This window comes from Talpa europaea, assembly GCF_964194135.1.
Source record: "Talpa europaea genome assembly, chromosome: 14".
NCBI lineage: Eukaryota > Metazoa > Chordata > Mammalia > Eulipotyphla > Talpidae > Talpa > Talpa europaea.
In genome coordinates this window covers 30,138,432-30,153,669 of record NC_140082.1, presented here as the reverse complement: position 1 = coordinate 30,153,669, position 15,238 = coordinate 30,138,432, and the positions used below count along the sequence as shown (strand labels likewise).

Sequence of the window (15,238 nt, the reverse complement as noted above, 5' to 3'; positions counted from 1 at the left end):
CTAGAGAGAAAGTTGCCCAAATACACAGGCTCGGGTCTCCTCACAAACACCACCCTTGGTGTAAGGGGACGCTCGCTGCAGCCTTTTGTTTCAGCTTTCTCCTCCATCATCCACAGAGGCTATTTCATGGCATCTCCACTCTCCACATATTTTCCCTTCTCTTTCCCTTCCTTTCAGCAGATGATTTCACTTCCTCCTTCAGATGAAAAGATAATCCTGTGGTAACAGTCCACTCCATTTAATTGTCATCAAACCCAAGACTTAGCTGCAGCTTGCTCCGGTCTTTCTACACCTGCTCAGCTTCATTTATCTGCTTTCCTGCTCTCCAGTCTCTTCCTGTCTGCCAACCGTATCAGTATTTAATCATGTTCAGATATCTCCCATATGAAAATCAGACCCTCCTCATCTCCATCTTCACCCAATTTCTCTCCTCTTATCCTCACACCTAAACTTTCCTTAAACACCACCTTTATATTGCTTTTATTCTGCCTCTAAAAGTAATATATAATCATTTGTAGAGAAAATTTCTAAAATCACTCAATCCTACCACCTCGATAGCCACTGTTCATATTTTGATACATAACATACTGACCCATTATAGGGTAAATGAAGTTATCAGACTTTTTTCTGCTCTCTTGCCATTGGCACCTATGACTGGCACCTGTGATCTTGCACGTGCGCCTGTAATTATGGACACCTGAGCCCAGAGAGCATGTTTATAAATGGGGACACCTGTGGCAGGAGGACAAGTGGCATCACTCTTAGGCAGGAGGACAGGGAGCGGAGATAGCCAGAGAAATGCTGAGAGAGAAAGCTGGTCTGTCCCCTATTCAGCATTAAAGGCCTGTAAAACTCTACTGAAAGCTCCAAAATTATCTTTTTGTCTGTGAGAACTGACAGTGAACCTACCCGTCCTGGAATGGTTGCAAAACACACATCCTTACATAAACCTTGTAGGCAGTGCTACATTTGCAATTGTGTAGCCTGAGTGTTCCATTGAATTTTTTATACCTTTAAGCAAAAAAAAAAAAAAAAATTTTAACATGGTCATTTAAAAGTACAGGAAATTAGGAAGAGGTAAAACATACCTACCACCTAGAAATAACCCTCCTTACCATTTAACAGTTTTCCAGACATTTAAATTTTTTTTTCCTTAATTGAAAAAGCATTGATGTTTAACATCATGTAGTTTTCAGGGTACATCATTATAGTTCCACATCTGTTTGTTCTTTATCATGATCCCCCACCAAAAGTCTAGTTACCATCCATTGCTACACAATTGATCTCCTTTGCCTAATTTGTCCCTTACCTTCCCCTCTGGTAAACATTTGTTCTCATAATCTAAGATTTTGTTTTTGTTTTGTTTGTTCTTTAAGTTTCAGGTGTACAGCTTTCTATTTCAACAGCGCACATGTTATTTTTAAATATGAGAGATACAGCAATTGAATAGGAACAGGAATAGGAATCTTTTTTTTTTTTTTTTTTTTTTTTTTTTTTTTTTTTAGAGGCATGCTTTATTTATTTGTTTGCTGGTTTGTTTGTTTGTTTTTTTTTTTTTTTTTTTGTTTATACATGCACTGGGTACAGTCAGAAGTGCGGGAGGGAGGGTGAGAGAATTCACCAGAGCCAGAGCGGGGAGCAGAGCAGGCAGAAGGACCGAAGTACACTGCTGAGGGGAGCAGCGGGCGGCAGGAGAGGTCCGCGCGCCATGTGGGACCCTCCTCCGGTGGCCGGGGAGCAGCCGGGGATCGAACCGGCGCCGCAGAGGCCGCGCGCAGCCTCGCAACCCAGCGCTCAACCGCTGCGCCACCGGGGAGGCCCAGGAATAGGAATCTTGAACAAGTTTCCCTTTATGATCCAAATTCTTTCTTCTTTCCCTCCTCGACCCTTCCTCTCTTCTTTCCACCTTCTTCCTTCTTCCTTCCTCACAGTAACAAAGAGGAACGACTCCTGCCTTGTCCTTAGGATCACCCCTTGCCTGTCTCCCATGCTATTTCCACTTCATGGAGATCTAGCCTGCCTCTGGTCCTCAAAGCCACAGAGCCTGCCTCATCTTAGGATCTTTGTGCTGGCTCTTTGCACTGCCTTCAAGCTGGTTCTGCCCCCAGGCTGTCACGAGGCTGTTTTCATCATAGTCTTCAGTCACAGGGCCTCTCCTTGGCAAGGTCTTGCCTGACTGCCCTTCTAAAGTAGCCCATGTTGGGCCTCCTTGGTGGCACAGACAGTTGAGCACCACTTTGTGAAGCTGTCCGCAACCTCTGCAGCGCGGGTTCAATCCCGGCCGGCTGAGGAGAAACCCACATGGCGTGGCAGACCTCTCCTGTCTTGCCTGCTGCTCCCCTCAGCAGTGTATTTCATCAGTCTGCCTGTTCTGTTCCTTGCTCTGTCTCTGGTGAATCCTCTCATCCTCCCGCACATCTGACCTGTACCCCGCTTCTTGTATGAATAAATAAATCTTTAAGAAATAAAGTAGCCCATGCTGTTCTCCTCTTACTGTAGTACCCTGTTGTTGTCTTTGTAATAATACTTTTACTATTTGAAATTATCTTGTTAATTTATTTGTTTGCTTGCCTATGAGCTGCCTGCCAGTCTTGTCTACCAGTTTATCTCCCACACTTAGAATAAGGCTCGGCACAAAGCACATGTTTTGTTAATATTGGTCAAATGATTGGTCTCTTTGTCATAAGATATGGCTGCTTTCTCTCGCTCCATTGTCCTATTCCATTCCAGTTCCTGGGTCTGCTGATGCCATCCCTCCCTCACCTCTAGGTGTGCCACTTGTGAAGTCCAAAAGCCTTCTGACTCTTGACTTCTCTTTAGCACAGGGCAACATGTAAATATGATGTGCAACTGTAAGCAAGTACATTAAAGAATGAGGACTTGTTATATATGATACTTGAAAATGCACTTTTACAAAGGAGGTGAAAGAGATAAATAAGAAAGTTAAATGACCTATGAGAAATGCAGAGTATATTCTGCAAAGTGCCCTATGCCTCTGTAATTCACTTTTCTATAAGGCAGGGCTTCCTGATTGTGCATCTGTAGAACACGATAGTATTTATAAAGCATGTTGGTCTGGATGAGATTGCAGGAGGCCAGGAATAACTAGCCCAAGGCCTCTGACCCTTCAGGGACTATTGAGATCCATAACCCATCCACAGCATACAGTGGCTGAACTGTTGACACTTAGGGGTCACCTGCCTCTCCCTGTGGATACCTTTTTCAGATAACTTTAATTTTCTAATGAAGGTGTAGAAATGTTTTTCATATCTTGGTTCCTTTTTTTTTTTCCTGTAATTTTATTTCCCTCCTTACCTAGCGTAGAAAAGAACAAGGAGTATTGTTATGGTAGTGCCTTTTTGAGTTGTAGAATAGACTTAAAAAGAAAGAAAATTTCTCATGGATGTTCCTTTTTCCTTTGTAAAGGATTCTCCAGCTTTCCGTTGCACCAACAGCGAAGCTACAGTCCAGCCCAGCCCCTATCTGAGTTACCGGCTGCCCAAGGACTTTGTGGATCTCTCTACTGGGGAGGATGCTCATAAACTCATAGATTTTCTGAAACTGGTAAAGTCCATGTCTGCTTTGAGTGCCGGCCCTCTCATTGGCTTTTTATTATTTCATTTTAGTCATATCCTAATAGGACTTTTATTTGATTATGAATGAAAGAATTATTAAATTAGGTCTTTTTAGAATAAAATATGTAATGAGAGCTGACAATAATTTATTGATTAGAATATCACAAATTTAATGATATGCATACTTTTGAAAGAATTTCATAATACTCTTAATTTTGGTGAAAATATGGATACTGTTACTGTACTAAGAGAAGATCCGCTGTCTGCTGTGGCTACTCAAGGAGGAACATGAATATTTGTATGTTTATGTGTTTCTGGGTGGGAGTGTTTTTACATGTGGAAGAAAGAGAAGAAAATTTTCAAATACCTGAGGGACATGTACCCAGGAGCCAGGTGGTACTCTGTTAATGAATAGTTAAAGCCTGTTTTTCCATGATAGTTTCCAACTACAATGTTAAAAAGATGCCAAGGCCTCTAGAAAATCATATTTGTTGACAGAAAAGTAGTCTTGGTTAAACAGATATCCTAGTTAGAATGTGCTGTTTTAATGTAGTCTTGGTTTCCTTTGACAGAAAAGAAATCAGCAAGAGGATGACTGATTGGCATGCTAACGTTCAAGAACAAGTGAAAAAGAAAACCATCGCTGCTTCCCGAAGCTGGTCATACATAGTTCACGGTTTCCTGTTAACCCAGTCCAGTGGGGGTTGGTGGGGGGTGGCATTGCGAAAATCAATAAGCTTTTATATTTGTGTATATTAAGCTGGGAAAAAGTGAAGGGGCTTTGCTACTTGTAAAGATACATAATAAATAGATCTTAAACATAGGAAACCTTATTGTTTTGATGATAAAATACTTTCTATGAAATAACTTTGCTCTTTTAGTTCAGTCTGTTTAGCTTTATCTATGTTTCTTGTGCTAATATTTTTATACCTGTCAGTAGATGGGCAAATTTATATGTTACACAAAAAGGGAGTCTTTCTAAATTATTATTTTTCCTCTTAAAAAATCAAACCATATATTACCATAGAAATTATTTTTCAAAGAAGATTTGCATATGATTTTCTTATCAGTTGAGACTTTTAAATGATAAAGTGACCATGAAAATTTCAGTATATTTCACCATTTTAGTGTATATTAGTAAAACAGTCACAGATTTAATTATAATTGGGCCTTTTAAAAAATACTGGAATTTTTGAGATGTAGAATCACTGTTTAGGCTCCATTTTAATAATGAATCTTTGGTGCCCGAATTGATGGTGAGATCAGTGAATTCTAATTGACTCAGCCCTGATGATTTGCCAAGATACGCTCCTAGTTGTTTGTGTTGTTTTATATCCAGAGCAGTTCGAAGGAAGCGGACATTACATTTTCCCAGGGTATTCCTCTAATGTGGTATCAAAGGATGTCTTACTGTTAGTGATATATTTCTCAACATAAGAGAACACATAGGAGAGAGAGAGAGAGAGAGAGCTGAGGGGCAGTTTCCCCTTGCTGTACAGTTAAACAAATTACTTATAATGCTAAGATCATTTCTTTGGCTATCTCAAACTATAGATTTTTATGTGGTTTCTCAGTTACAGCTATTTCACATGCACATTTTATTTATTTTTTATTTAAAATTTATTTTTATATTCCCCATACAATTGCGACCCCCTTATTTTGACCCCAATCCCTCCCCTCCCCGCCCCCCACCCCCCATAGAGTGTCTCTGGTTCATAGTTGTTTGTTGATTTTGATATTTTCTTTCTTATAGTTATTCTTTTTCCTGGTCCCTTATTTAAGTTTTCTAGATTCCTGCTATGAGTGAGACCATCCGGTATTTTTCTTTTTCTTTCTGGCTTATTTTGTTGAGCACGATCCCTTCCAGCTCCATCCATGTTGCTGCAAATTGCATGTGTTTATCTTTTTTGATTGCTGAGTAATATTCCATGGTGTGTATGTACCACATCTTCTTGATCCAGTCATCTATTTTTGGGCATTTGGGTTGTTTCCAAAGCTTAGCTATTGTAAATAGCGCTGCTATAAACATAGGGGTGCAAGTGCCCTTTGGAATTAATGTTTCTGTGTCCTTTGGGTAAATACCTAGGAGTGGAATTGCTGAATCATATGGAAGCTCTATATTTAGTAGTTCAAGAAATCTCCACACAGCTCTCCATAGTGGTTGGACCAGTTTGCACTCCCACCAGCAATGCAGGAGAGTTCCTTTCTCTCCACATCCTCACCAACATTTGTTGTTGCTAGTTTTTTTAATATGTGCCATTCTCACTGGTGTAAGATGGATGAGACTCAACAAAAACAAAGAAAATAATCCAGTCAAATAATGGGCAGAAGAGCTAAAAAGAAACTTCTCTGAAGAGGAAATGCAAATGGCCAACAGGCATATGAAAAAAAGTTCAACATCACTTGTAATTAGGGAAATGCAAATCAAAAATCACATGCACATTTTAAATACAAAATAACCATCAAGTTGTGATCTTGTGTTTGGTATATCTAATACCATTTCTGAGGCCAATTGTTTGAAGTGCAGGTCCCTCAAAAATAATTTTGTTATTTTAAATTTCAGTTTTGAATTATCATTTTGTTTTGTTGGCATTATCTGTTCTTTCTTTGATGCAGTTCAGATTTGTGCTTGAATTAGAAGGTGAATATATAGGTGATTCCTTAGTGTCCTGAAATCCTACCTTCTGACTACACGCTAGCTATTGATCTTGACAAGTTGGGATGAATATGTTTACTTTGTCCTGCAGGTGTGGCACATAGCACAGGCCTCCAGTACAGTGGACTTGACTGTTTTAAAAAGTTTCATCTTGATTTGCATTTTCTGCATCCATAAATTTTTTCCCCATCCTGTCAGTTATTTCTTTTTTTGGTAAACAAACTAAAACCTTAAGTAACTGAGTTTTTTGGCTTATGTTTGTTTTCTCAGCTATACAATGGGAAAATAATAATCTTAAGTTCATGCATCTATTAAGTGAGATAATCCATGTAAAACTTTTGGTTTAGTTTATCATATAGGATAAACCACCAACTTGCTTGCTAGTATCATCCTGCAGACCTCTGTATATACTGAAGGCAAGTTCCTTTTAACAGAACGAAGAAACTTTTGAGTGGAAAGACTTCAGCGATCATTCTACCCATTTTCTTTTTCTTTTCTCTCCTCTACTCTCCCTTCTTTCCTTCTGTCCTCTTTTAAAAGACAAAACTACTACCCATAGGAATTTAGACTTTTCCAAAACTGTAATAGAATAAGGACCGCAAAAGTACCTGCTAGTTTAAGATTTTTTTCCTAATGGTTTTTACCTAAATTTTTTTTGACCCAGCAGTTCCACTTTTTAAAATTGCATTAATTGCTTTTAGCCAAGTATTTTTATAAATAAGTTTAAACATGAGAAATTATTTTAATTTAGTTTTTGAAATAAATTATTTTTTAAAATGAAAGTAAGTCCAAATTCATCTCGCATTTGTATGTAAAGGAATTAAATAAAGAGATATTAAATACAGCAAAATTAAATAAAGAAATAACTGTCTTTGAAAGATGAATTTAGATTCATGTTTATATAACCTGCTTGATCTTAAAAGGTAACTAGCCAATTTTAGACATTTTTAAATACAATTCCTATTTAACTCAACATTTTTGTTTTATTCACATGTTGTCTTGGCTCATAGGAAACAGTTTCGGTGAGTATGCTAAGAAAATAATGGTAAACTTGCCATTCACATATAGTGTAGGTATATTCTGAATACACATTTAGAAGAGGCTTGAGGGATAGGAATAAAAGGTTTAGTAACAAAAATTAATTTAATAAATAGCTAAAAGTTCCATGTTGTGAAGTTAGACAATGAATTTGGTATTAATCACCTGGTGTGAATGAATTCATTCAAGTGTCTCTTTTTTAAATGAAGGAAAAACAAAATGAAAGGATATTTGTAAACACTAAAAATGAATCCAGGTGGAACAATAAGATCAGAGTACTGCCCCAGTGACTCATTTGCTCAGAGATACTTACTAGCTCCAGAACAATGTTAGGTGCTGTGTGAGTCTCCTGAATCTTCCTGTCTTCACAGACCTATCAATATAGTATACAATGGTAAACAAGTAAATAAAGATAGAGGAATTTGGTGAGCAGAATACAGTAAAGAACAATGGAGTGTGATACAGACATTTGCTAAAAGAAGGAATGTCTGGGGAGACGGCATTTCAGCTGAAACCTGAGGGTGAAAAGAAATCAGCCATGTGAAGAGGGTCAAGTATCCCCACAGGAGCATGCACATCAGACCATTCTCAAGTGGGAAAGGCCTTGTATAGAGTTGCAGCAATCCAAAAACCACTGTGAGTGAGGGGAGAAGTGGGCAGGGCCTTTTCATGCCAGCAGGGCCTTAGTCCATGGTAAAACTTTGCAGTTTTTTTTTCAAGTGGGAAGCCATTGTGTATGTGTGTGGTGGTGGGGGGGGGGTGTTAATTAAGCAAAGGGGCAACAATCTAAGGGTTTGAAATGTTATTCTGGTTTCCATGTGGAAAGCATATCCATTAGAACTATGCGTAGTGATAATGGTGGCTTCCCCTACAAGGGGTAGCATTGAGATGAAGTGGTGGAAAGATGGGCATGCAATTGGGGCAGAGCACTGACAGAAGTATGGCATGAAGAACAAAAAGGAATACCTGAGGTTTCTGATTTGAGCTATGCCAATTTGCTAAGATTGGGAAACAGAACCACTTAGGGGTAGAAATCATTATTTTGGTTTTGGGCCTAAAGAATTTGAGATTTCAGTGACTTACTCAAATGAAGAGGTCATGAGACAGTTGAATGGGGGTACAAAAAAAGTTTGGGGGGCCTCCCTGATGGTGCACGGGGTTAAGCACAGCACTGTGAAGGAGTCCGCAGCCTCTGCAGCATGCGTTCGATCCCCCAGCTGGCCAGGGAGCAACCCACATGGTGCAGCAGACCTCTCCTGTTGCCTATTCTGTTCCCCACTCTGTCTCTGGTGAATCCTCTCACCCCCTGCGCCTCTGGCCTGTACCCCAGCTCTTGTATACAAAAATAAATAAATCTTTAAAAAAAAAGTTTGGCCTGGAAATAAAAGTTGCAGGAAAGAATATGTTAGCATTTAAAACCACTGGAATGGATTACATTAGCTAGTGAGAAAAGGCCCAAGGCTTTTCTGGGGGAAGTCCAAAACTTAGAATTTAGGTAGGATACTGGGAGTAGATTAAAAAGACATAGCAAATAAGGAAAGAAAACAGGAGGTAGCTTTATGTGTTACTATATGCGACACTGCTACGAAGTTGAATAAGGTAACAAAATTTTTTTTATTATGAGTAGTAATTTAACTTGTTAAGAGACCTACTATGGGTGTTTAATGTGATTTGCATGGTGGTTCTTACTCCTTTTTATGTGTAAAATACAAATTTCTTGTAACAATTTAGTAATAGCTAGTAATATAATCATTTTGATATTCTACTTGAACATTGTTTAATTTTGTTAAAACCTCACTTTGAAGTAAAGATGACTTAAGTTGTATTTTCCGCATCATTGATTTTCTCATCTATAATACTTAATGTGTAGAGTTCTTAGTTGGATTGTCTCACCTTGAATTTATGGGCCTTTATTAATCAAGTAAATAAACAGAATTTCTCATACTAATTACAGGTAGTCTGTTCCCTCTAAACTCATAAAGGAAAAATTCATGAAACGTCAGTAATTTTGGAACAACGCAAGCAGATGGGTGAATATACAATCAGTCATTGGGAAACAGTGTAAATAACAACCACCTTTAAAATAAGCTACAGTGATTCTTAATAATTTGAATAGAAATGAATATCCTTAGGGATCTGGTGAAAGTTATGGGCTTCCCTCAGAAAAATTTTACACACAATTTCAGGGTATCATAGGCCCTAGATTAGGAACCCCTGTGTTAAAGCTATATGGGATTAAGATTTGGATCCATGACTTCTGCAGTTGTGAGAGTAGAGCTATGTTGTAGTGTATAGTGTACCTCAGGAAAGTAAAGCACACAGTTTACTTTTAAATACAGTTTATAGTAATGATGCTTATGCAGCTAATTCATTTATAGTACATCCCACTCTGAAAATAACTTGCCAAATCTCATCAACAAAATACACAAAATACACAAATCAACAAAATTTGTGTATGAGAATTGAACCAGAGAAGCAGAGCCAGTATAAGATATGTACATACATAGATTCTGTGTGTGTGTGTGTGTGTGTATGCAGTAAGGGATTTCTTACAAGGGGTTGATTTATGAAATTAAAGGTGTTCACCAAGTCCAAAGTCGGCAGGGCAAGTGGGAACTCCCATAGGCATGATATAGCAGTTGTCAGGTGGAATTTCTTACCTCTCAGGAAAACATTAACCCTTCTTTCAAAGTCCTCCAACTAATTAAGCCAGACCTAGAATGCACCCCCTCCCTTAAAGATAACTGATAGGGATTTTACTTTTGCAAAACTCCCTTCACATAGTGTTTGCTGGAGTAACTGGGGGCTATATCCTACCACCTTGACACATCAGCCATCACAACTGGATAAGAAGGCATATTTTACATGTAGAAGCTAGTTCTGCATATGGATAGATCATGAATATATTGTGTAACTAAGATAATTCTGATTGTTTCTGAAGGAGCAAACTAATTACTCACTGGAATGGGCATTAGCCTCGAAAGCAGATGCTGTACGACTGCTCTTATTTTTATGATGTGCTGTTCCTAAACCTTTTCTTGAATATTTGTGGAAGTTCCATCAGATCCATGCATAAATCATAAAAGAAAATGTATCTTACTACTTTATTCTGTACCATGTTTTTTGACCAAATGTGATATACAATTCCATATCCCTTTTCTTTCTTATTCATCAGATGTGGCTCAGAATTTCTCCAACATTCAGATGGCTGCTTCAAGAAACTGTAATCTGTTTTATGTACCATTAGGGCATTAATCTTTTTGAAACACAATTCCAGTCATTTTAATACTTAAAGCCTCTGAGGTTTTCCTTTTCTTAGAAAGTACAGACTTCACAAGTAGGCATTCAAAGCCTGGTGAAATTTTGTCCCAGTTGGTGTAACTGGCTTAATTGAGTGCTCACCAGTACTTGCTGTTCTGCAGCCAACCCAGGTTACTTGAGAAAATTAGATTGCCTTTATTGTTTTCCCTCCCATCAGTGTTCTTGTTTGTTTTTTTTCAGGATTTTATTTATTTATGCATACAAGAACTGGGGTGTAGGCCAGAGGTGTGGGGGTTGAGCACATTCACCAGAGACAGAGAGACAGAGTAGGGAGCAGAACATGCCAATCTACTGAAATACACTGCTGAGGGGAACAGCGGACAAAACAGGTGAGGCCTGCTGTGCCATATGTGGGTTAGTTCCCTGGCAGGGAATTGAACTCAGGCCATCGTAAGTGAAAGTGCTGAGACTTAACTCCTGAGCCACCAGGGAGACTTGTTCTGGTTATCAAAAGCCAGTCTTCAAACTGTTGCTCAAAAAGCATGTGCCTCATGAACCAGAAATCCTCTGTGCTGAAATTTAATAGCATGTTGATGTCACTATTCCCTTCACACTTAAAACCCTGTAAAATTAGAGCAAGAATGAATAGTTTCCTCACGTGAGTTTCTCAGCACTTGGTGTCATGATGCTCTATAGTGGCCAAATCCTTGCAGGTGTTTTAACTTAAAAGCTATTCAGATGAGTCCTTCAAATGTTTTCTGCTTCAGTCCTATGACCAGAACCAATGCATCACTCTTCAAAGACCAGCAGGTTAAATAATGCAGTACTCTTAATGTTAATCTTTTTATTCACACTATAGAATCACCACTCCAAAAATGTATTAAAGAGCTTGTGTGTCTCAACCGTATCACCCAAAAGCTATTGTTGATAACCCATTCCACAGCATGCGTGATGCAACATGTACCAGCCCTTAAACTGAATAAATCCCACATAATTACCTCTGCCTACTTGTTAAAAAAAATACTATAGAACTTCAGTACATTCCACATCTGCTTGCCTTTCATCTACGCCTCCTTGCCGGTCCCCATTCCCACACTAACAAGCACTGTCTCAGTCAGAGGCATGCACGGGCAGAACCGCGACCCCTACCTGTGGAGTTCTGCCTTCCCTGCTTTTAAAAATCTGTCAGTATGATAACCTCTTAAGAGGTCGCTGTGCTATTTGTCTTCTTTTGTTCGTCTTGCTGTTTAAGTAGGAAATCATGCTTTGCTGTTGCATTCAGCACAGCCTCAGAGTTGCTCAAGTGGACTGTAGAGCCGGACTGCTTGGGTTAGAATGGGCCTTGTCACCTGTTAACAGTGTAATCCTGGGCAAATTACTGAGTTCTCTCTGGCCCTCCATTTCCTAAGCTGTACAGTAAAGATGGCAGTGGCACCTCCCCTATAGGCTTATTACCAGAGTCAATGGAAGGCAATTTCTGGTCTCCTAGAAATTGCTGCACTGCAGCATTGTCGCTGTGTGAGTTAGTGAACCGCCTCTATAGAATAATCCCATCCTATTTCTTGCTGGCCTACCTTCCTGTGTTTGAGGGAGTGTTACAACGGGTGGCGCCGTTGTATGTATTTTCTCCAGCCTGCATGCCTGCCTTTTGCCCTACCACAGGGCTACCCCTCGTGGAACCAACATGTAGCCAGCTTCCCAAAGACTCACTCTTCTACCTGAGATACCGCCTTTCCAGAGCCACTGCACTTGACCTGGAACATGGAGGGAGGAAGCCACATAGGGGTTGAAAACAGAATAGCTATGCTAAGAGTGTCTTAAGTACAATTATATTAAGGCAATAAGTGAAGGACTGGAAAAAAAAAGCTTCTATTCAGGAGTCACAAGAAATAACCAACTTGGTAATAAAAATTCTAGGGTAGAGAATGCCAGATGCTTTCTATACATTACCTACTTTTGAACTCGATAGCTGTGTGAATTAGGCAATTTTCAGGGCTTTTACAGAAGATTGTGGCTCAGATAATTTGCTATCTACAGGAAGCAGTGAGTTACAGAGGTAGTATTCAGATGCTCTGCTCCCCCTATCATGTTCCTTCAAAAGCATGGAAGAATAGCCTGAAGTTAGTGCAAGTCTGTGCAGATCATTCAGCCTGGCTCTCTCCGTTGTCCCTGTGTATACGGTCTTCTAGAGAAATTCCAGTGGAAGCTGTTCTTACAGTCCTACTTTGGTGAAGTAAATATCACAGACAGAAATAAATTTGGAAGCATCCACAGTAAGATTTGGAATCTCCTTACTGCTTCTAGAACAGACTTCTTTCCATGTTCTATTCCAAAAGATGATTCTCCCACCGTCCCAGTCACACCACGCTTAAATCAGTCAGGTTGGTTCATGTTCCACAGTGGGTGAAGGGGCTAACCGTTTCTCCTTCTAGCTGGGACACAGCCTGCCACGTGCCCTCTGCTCTAGACTTCCAGGGCAACCTCTCCCTTCCTTGGTTCTGCAGTTCGGCGACAACACTCATGGTTCCACGTATGTGTTTTTTTCATTTGCCCTCAGTTAAGTTTTGGCTTATTGAGGTCCCTTCTGAGGTACCCGTGAAGCCTCATGACTGGGTATTGTGCCCTTGTGTCTTGGTCTAAGCAAAGATTAATTTCACTTTGATTAATTTCACTTTGAGGAAAGCAGTTAGAAACCTGAAAAACAACACTGACAGGCTAAAGCCTACATGTTGCTACCGGGCTTGTACTGCACCTTGAGCATGACCATCTCATGCCTGTGGGACTGCGAGGAGGAGCCTGCGATTTTCACTTGTTTTTGAGTTTAGGTCGCTATATTTCTTTTCTCTGGTTTCCCTTCTCTCGAGTTTTTGATTCTATTTGTTTAGGTTTTTGAAAGCCCTGGAGACAGTAGACCCTGAATTTGAGGATATTTACATCTGGATGGTGAAAAAGCTACACACACACACAATGTTTAAGAAAAGACAGGTGGCTACATGCAATGTTAACAGTCAAATAGCAGTAAGTGAAAATTTGCTTTCAGTTAAAAATGCTTGGTTTTATAAAGTGTAAAATGAAATTTCATAAATTCAAAGTTGGTTTAATATAATACATTGAGCTTGTAACAAAAAACTGTAGTGAAGACCCTCCCATTATATCCCATTATGCAAATACCTACCCATCAAATAATCAGTCCTAGTTATGGTGGTCATTTATTTGTTTTTCTTAATGTCACACAGCTCCATATGTACTATCGTAACGTTTAAGAAGTGAGAGAAGGGGACTTGTTGAAAGAATTATACTTTCTACGTTGGAGTTCCCTGGCCTGGACATAAGTGATGATTGGTCAGGGTACAAAAGTTACTTTGTGGGTGACTAAACTCTGTAATATGGTGGTCTTTAAGGGAGACATGAGTGCAAGACTGTTGAAAGACTTACTCCTGCCTTCATGCCCTGCATTTATTTGCAGTTCTCAGGGTATCAAAATGCTAAGAAGTTCAGCCAACCATTTCTCTGAGCAGGTGAAGGCTCGTCTTTCTTTTGATGGGATGATTTCTCAAGAAGGAGTAAGCCAGTTCTTAATCTCAGAGTTCTTTCCAGTCACATCATTGCAAAACATTGAGCTAATGGGCATGGTTCATTTTTTATCTTTCTCCCCAGCTCCCAACAAGAGGGGTGCAAGAAAAAGTACAGACGTTACACATGTGTAAGTTCTCACACACACACACACACACACACACACACACACTTAGCTTTTTGCTTTGGTATGCCAGGCAACTCCTGAACTTAGAATAAGGAAATCCTCCAGTAAAACAAAGGAAGAGTTATCAAGAGATGTAATACTACAGCTTGGGGGGGATGTTTTGGGGGGGCGGTGACTGGGAATGACCTCATCTCTGTGGGAGCTTCTTAGTGTGTCATAAAGTAGGAAAAGTGGAAGTAAAGCCAGCCAGAACCCTGGAGTGTTTTTCTCTGAAGTGTCATCCCAGATTCAATAGTCACTAAGTAAATGTAGAACTTCTCTTTTTCTTCCTCTTTTCATTCACACACCTTTCCCCCTTTGTTTTTCCTAAGAAGCTGTTTTCTTGAGCCATAGTTTATAAGCAGGGCCTGCTGTTTATTTTATTTTTTTATTTTTTTATTTTTTTTGTGGGACACTCACTGGTGGCCAGGGATCGAACCGGTGCTGCAGAGGCTGCGGGCAGCCTCGCAGCCCAGCACTCAACCGCTGCGCCACCAGGGGAGGCCCCTGGGCCTGCTGTTTAAGTCTGAGGAATGGTACAGGATTATATCCAGCACTCTACACTAATGGGAAAACGAACAATTTATTCTTTAAGGTCTACAAATGGCCTTGAAGATGAAAAGCATAGAAATGCCAAACAACAACGTTTTTAGGAATGTTTGCTTGCAGTAACACCAGAGGTGCTACTCTTTGACCTCAATGGCAGTTCTAACTTCTACAGCCAGGTATATATCAGTTTCTCATCCAGGAGAGGCAGAGGCTCTTTTATGCATATCAGTGATGGAGAAAGCATTGTCATTCTTAGTAATTTTTTTTTAAACTGTTCACCCAAAGAAAGAGGACATTGATAGCAACCCAGAAAAGAAGGAATGGAGGGGCCCAAGCTCAGATGCTCTGCAAGGCATCTGATAGTGATTGCAAGGGAATTCAGAGTTGAAGAAATAAATGGAATATGAAGAGACCACATTG

General features: G+C 39.7%; 1 protein-coding gene across 4 annotated transcripts in view; it reads left to right on the top strand.

The window, feature by feature from the left end:
• The window catches only part of CDC123 (cell division cycle 123), a gene marked incomplete at both ends in the record, with an annotated part of 40,852 nt that extends 36,678 nt beyond the window's left edge, over positions 1 to 4,174 (top strand). For 3 of the 4 annotated variants that reach the window (XM_084253558.1, XM_084253559.1, XM_084253557.1), the window contains 2 exons: positions 3,427 to 3,564; positions 4,148 to 4,174. In XM_084253558.1, coding sequence (XP_084109684.1) covers positions 3,427 to 3,564; positions 4,148 to 4,174 — 165 coding nt within the window. Of the gene's footprint in view, positions 1 to 3,426; positions 3,671 to 4,147 lie in introns of those variants that run through there. The other variant, XM_084253556.1, reaches the window with a different exon arrangement.
• Positions 4,175 to 15,238: the final 11,064 nt, after the last annotated feature.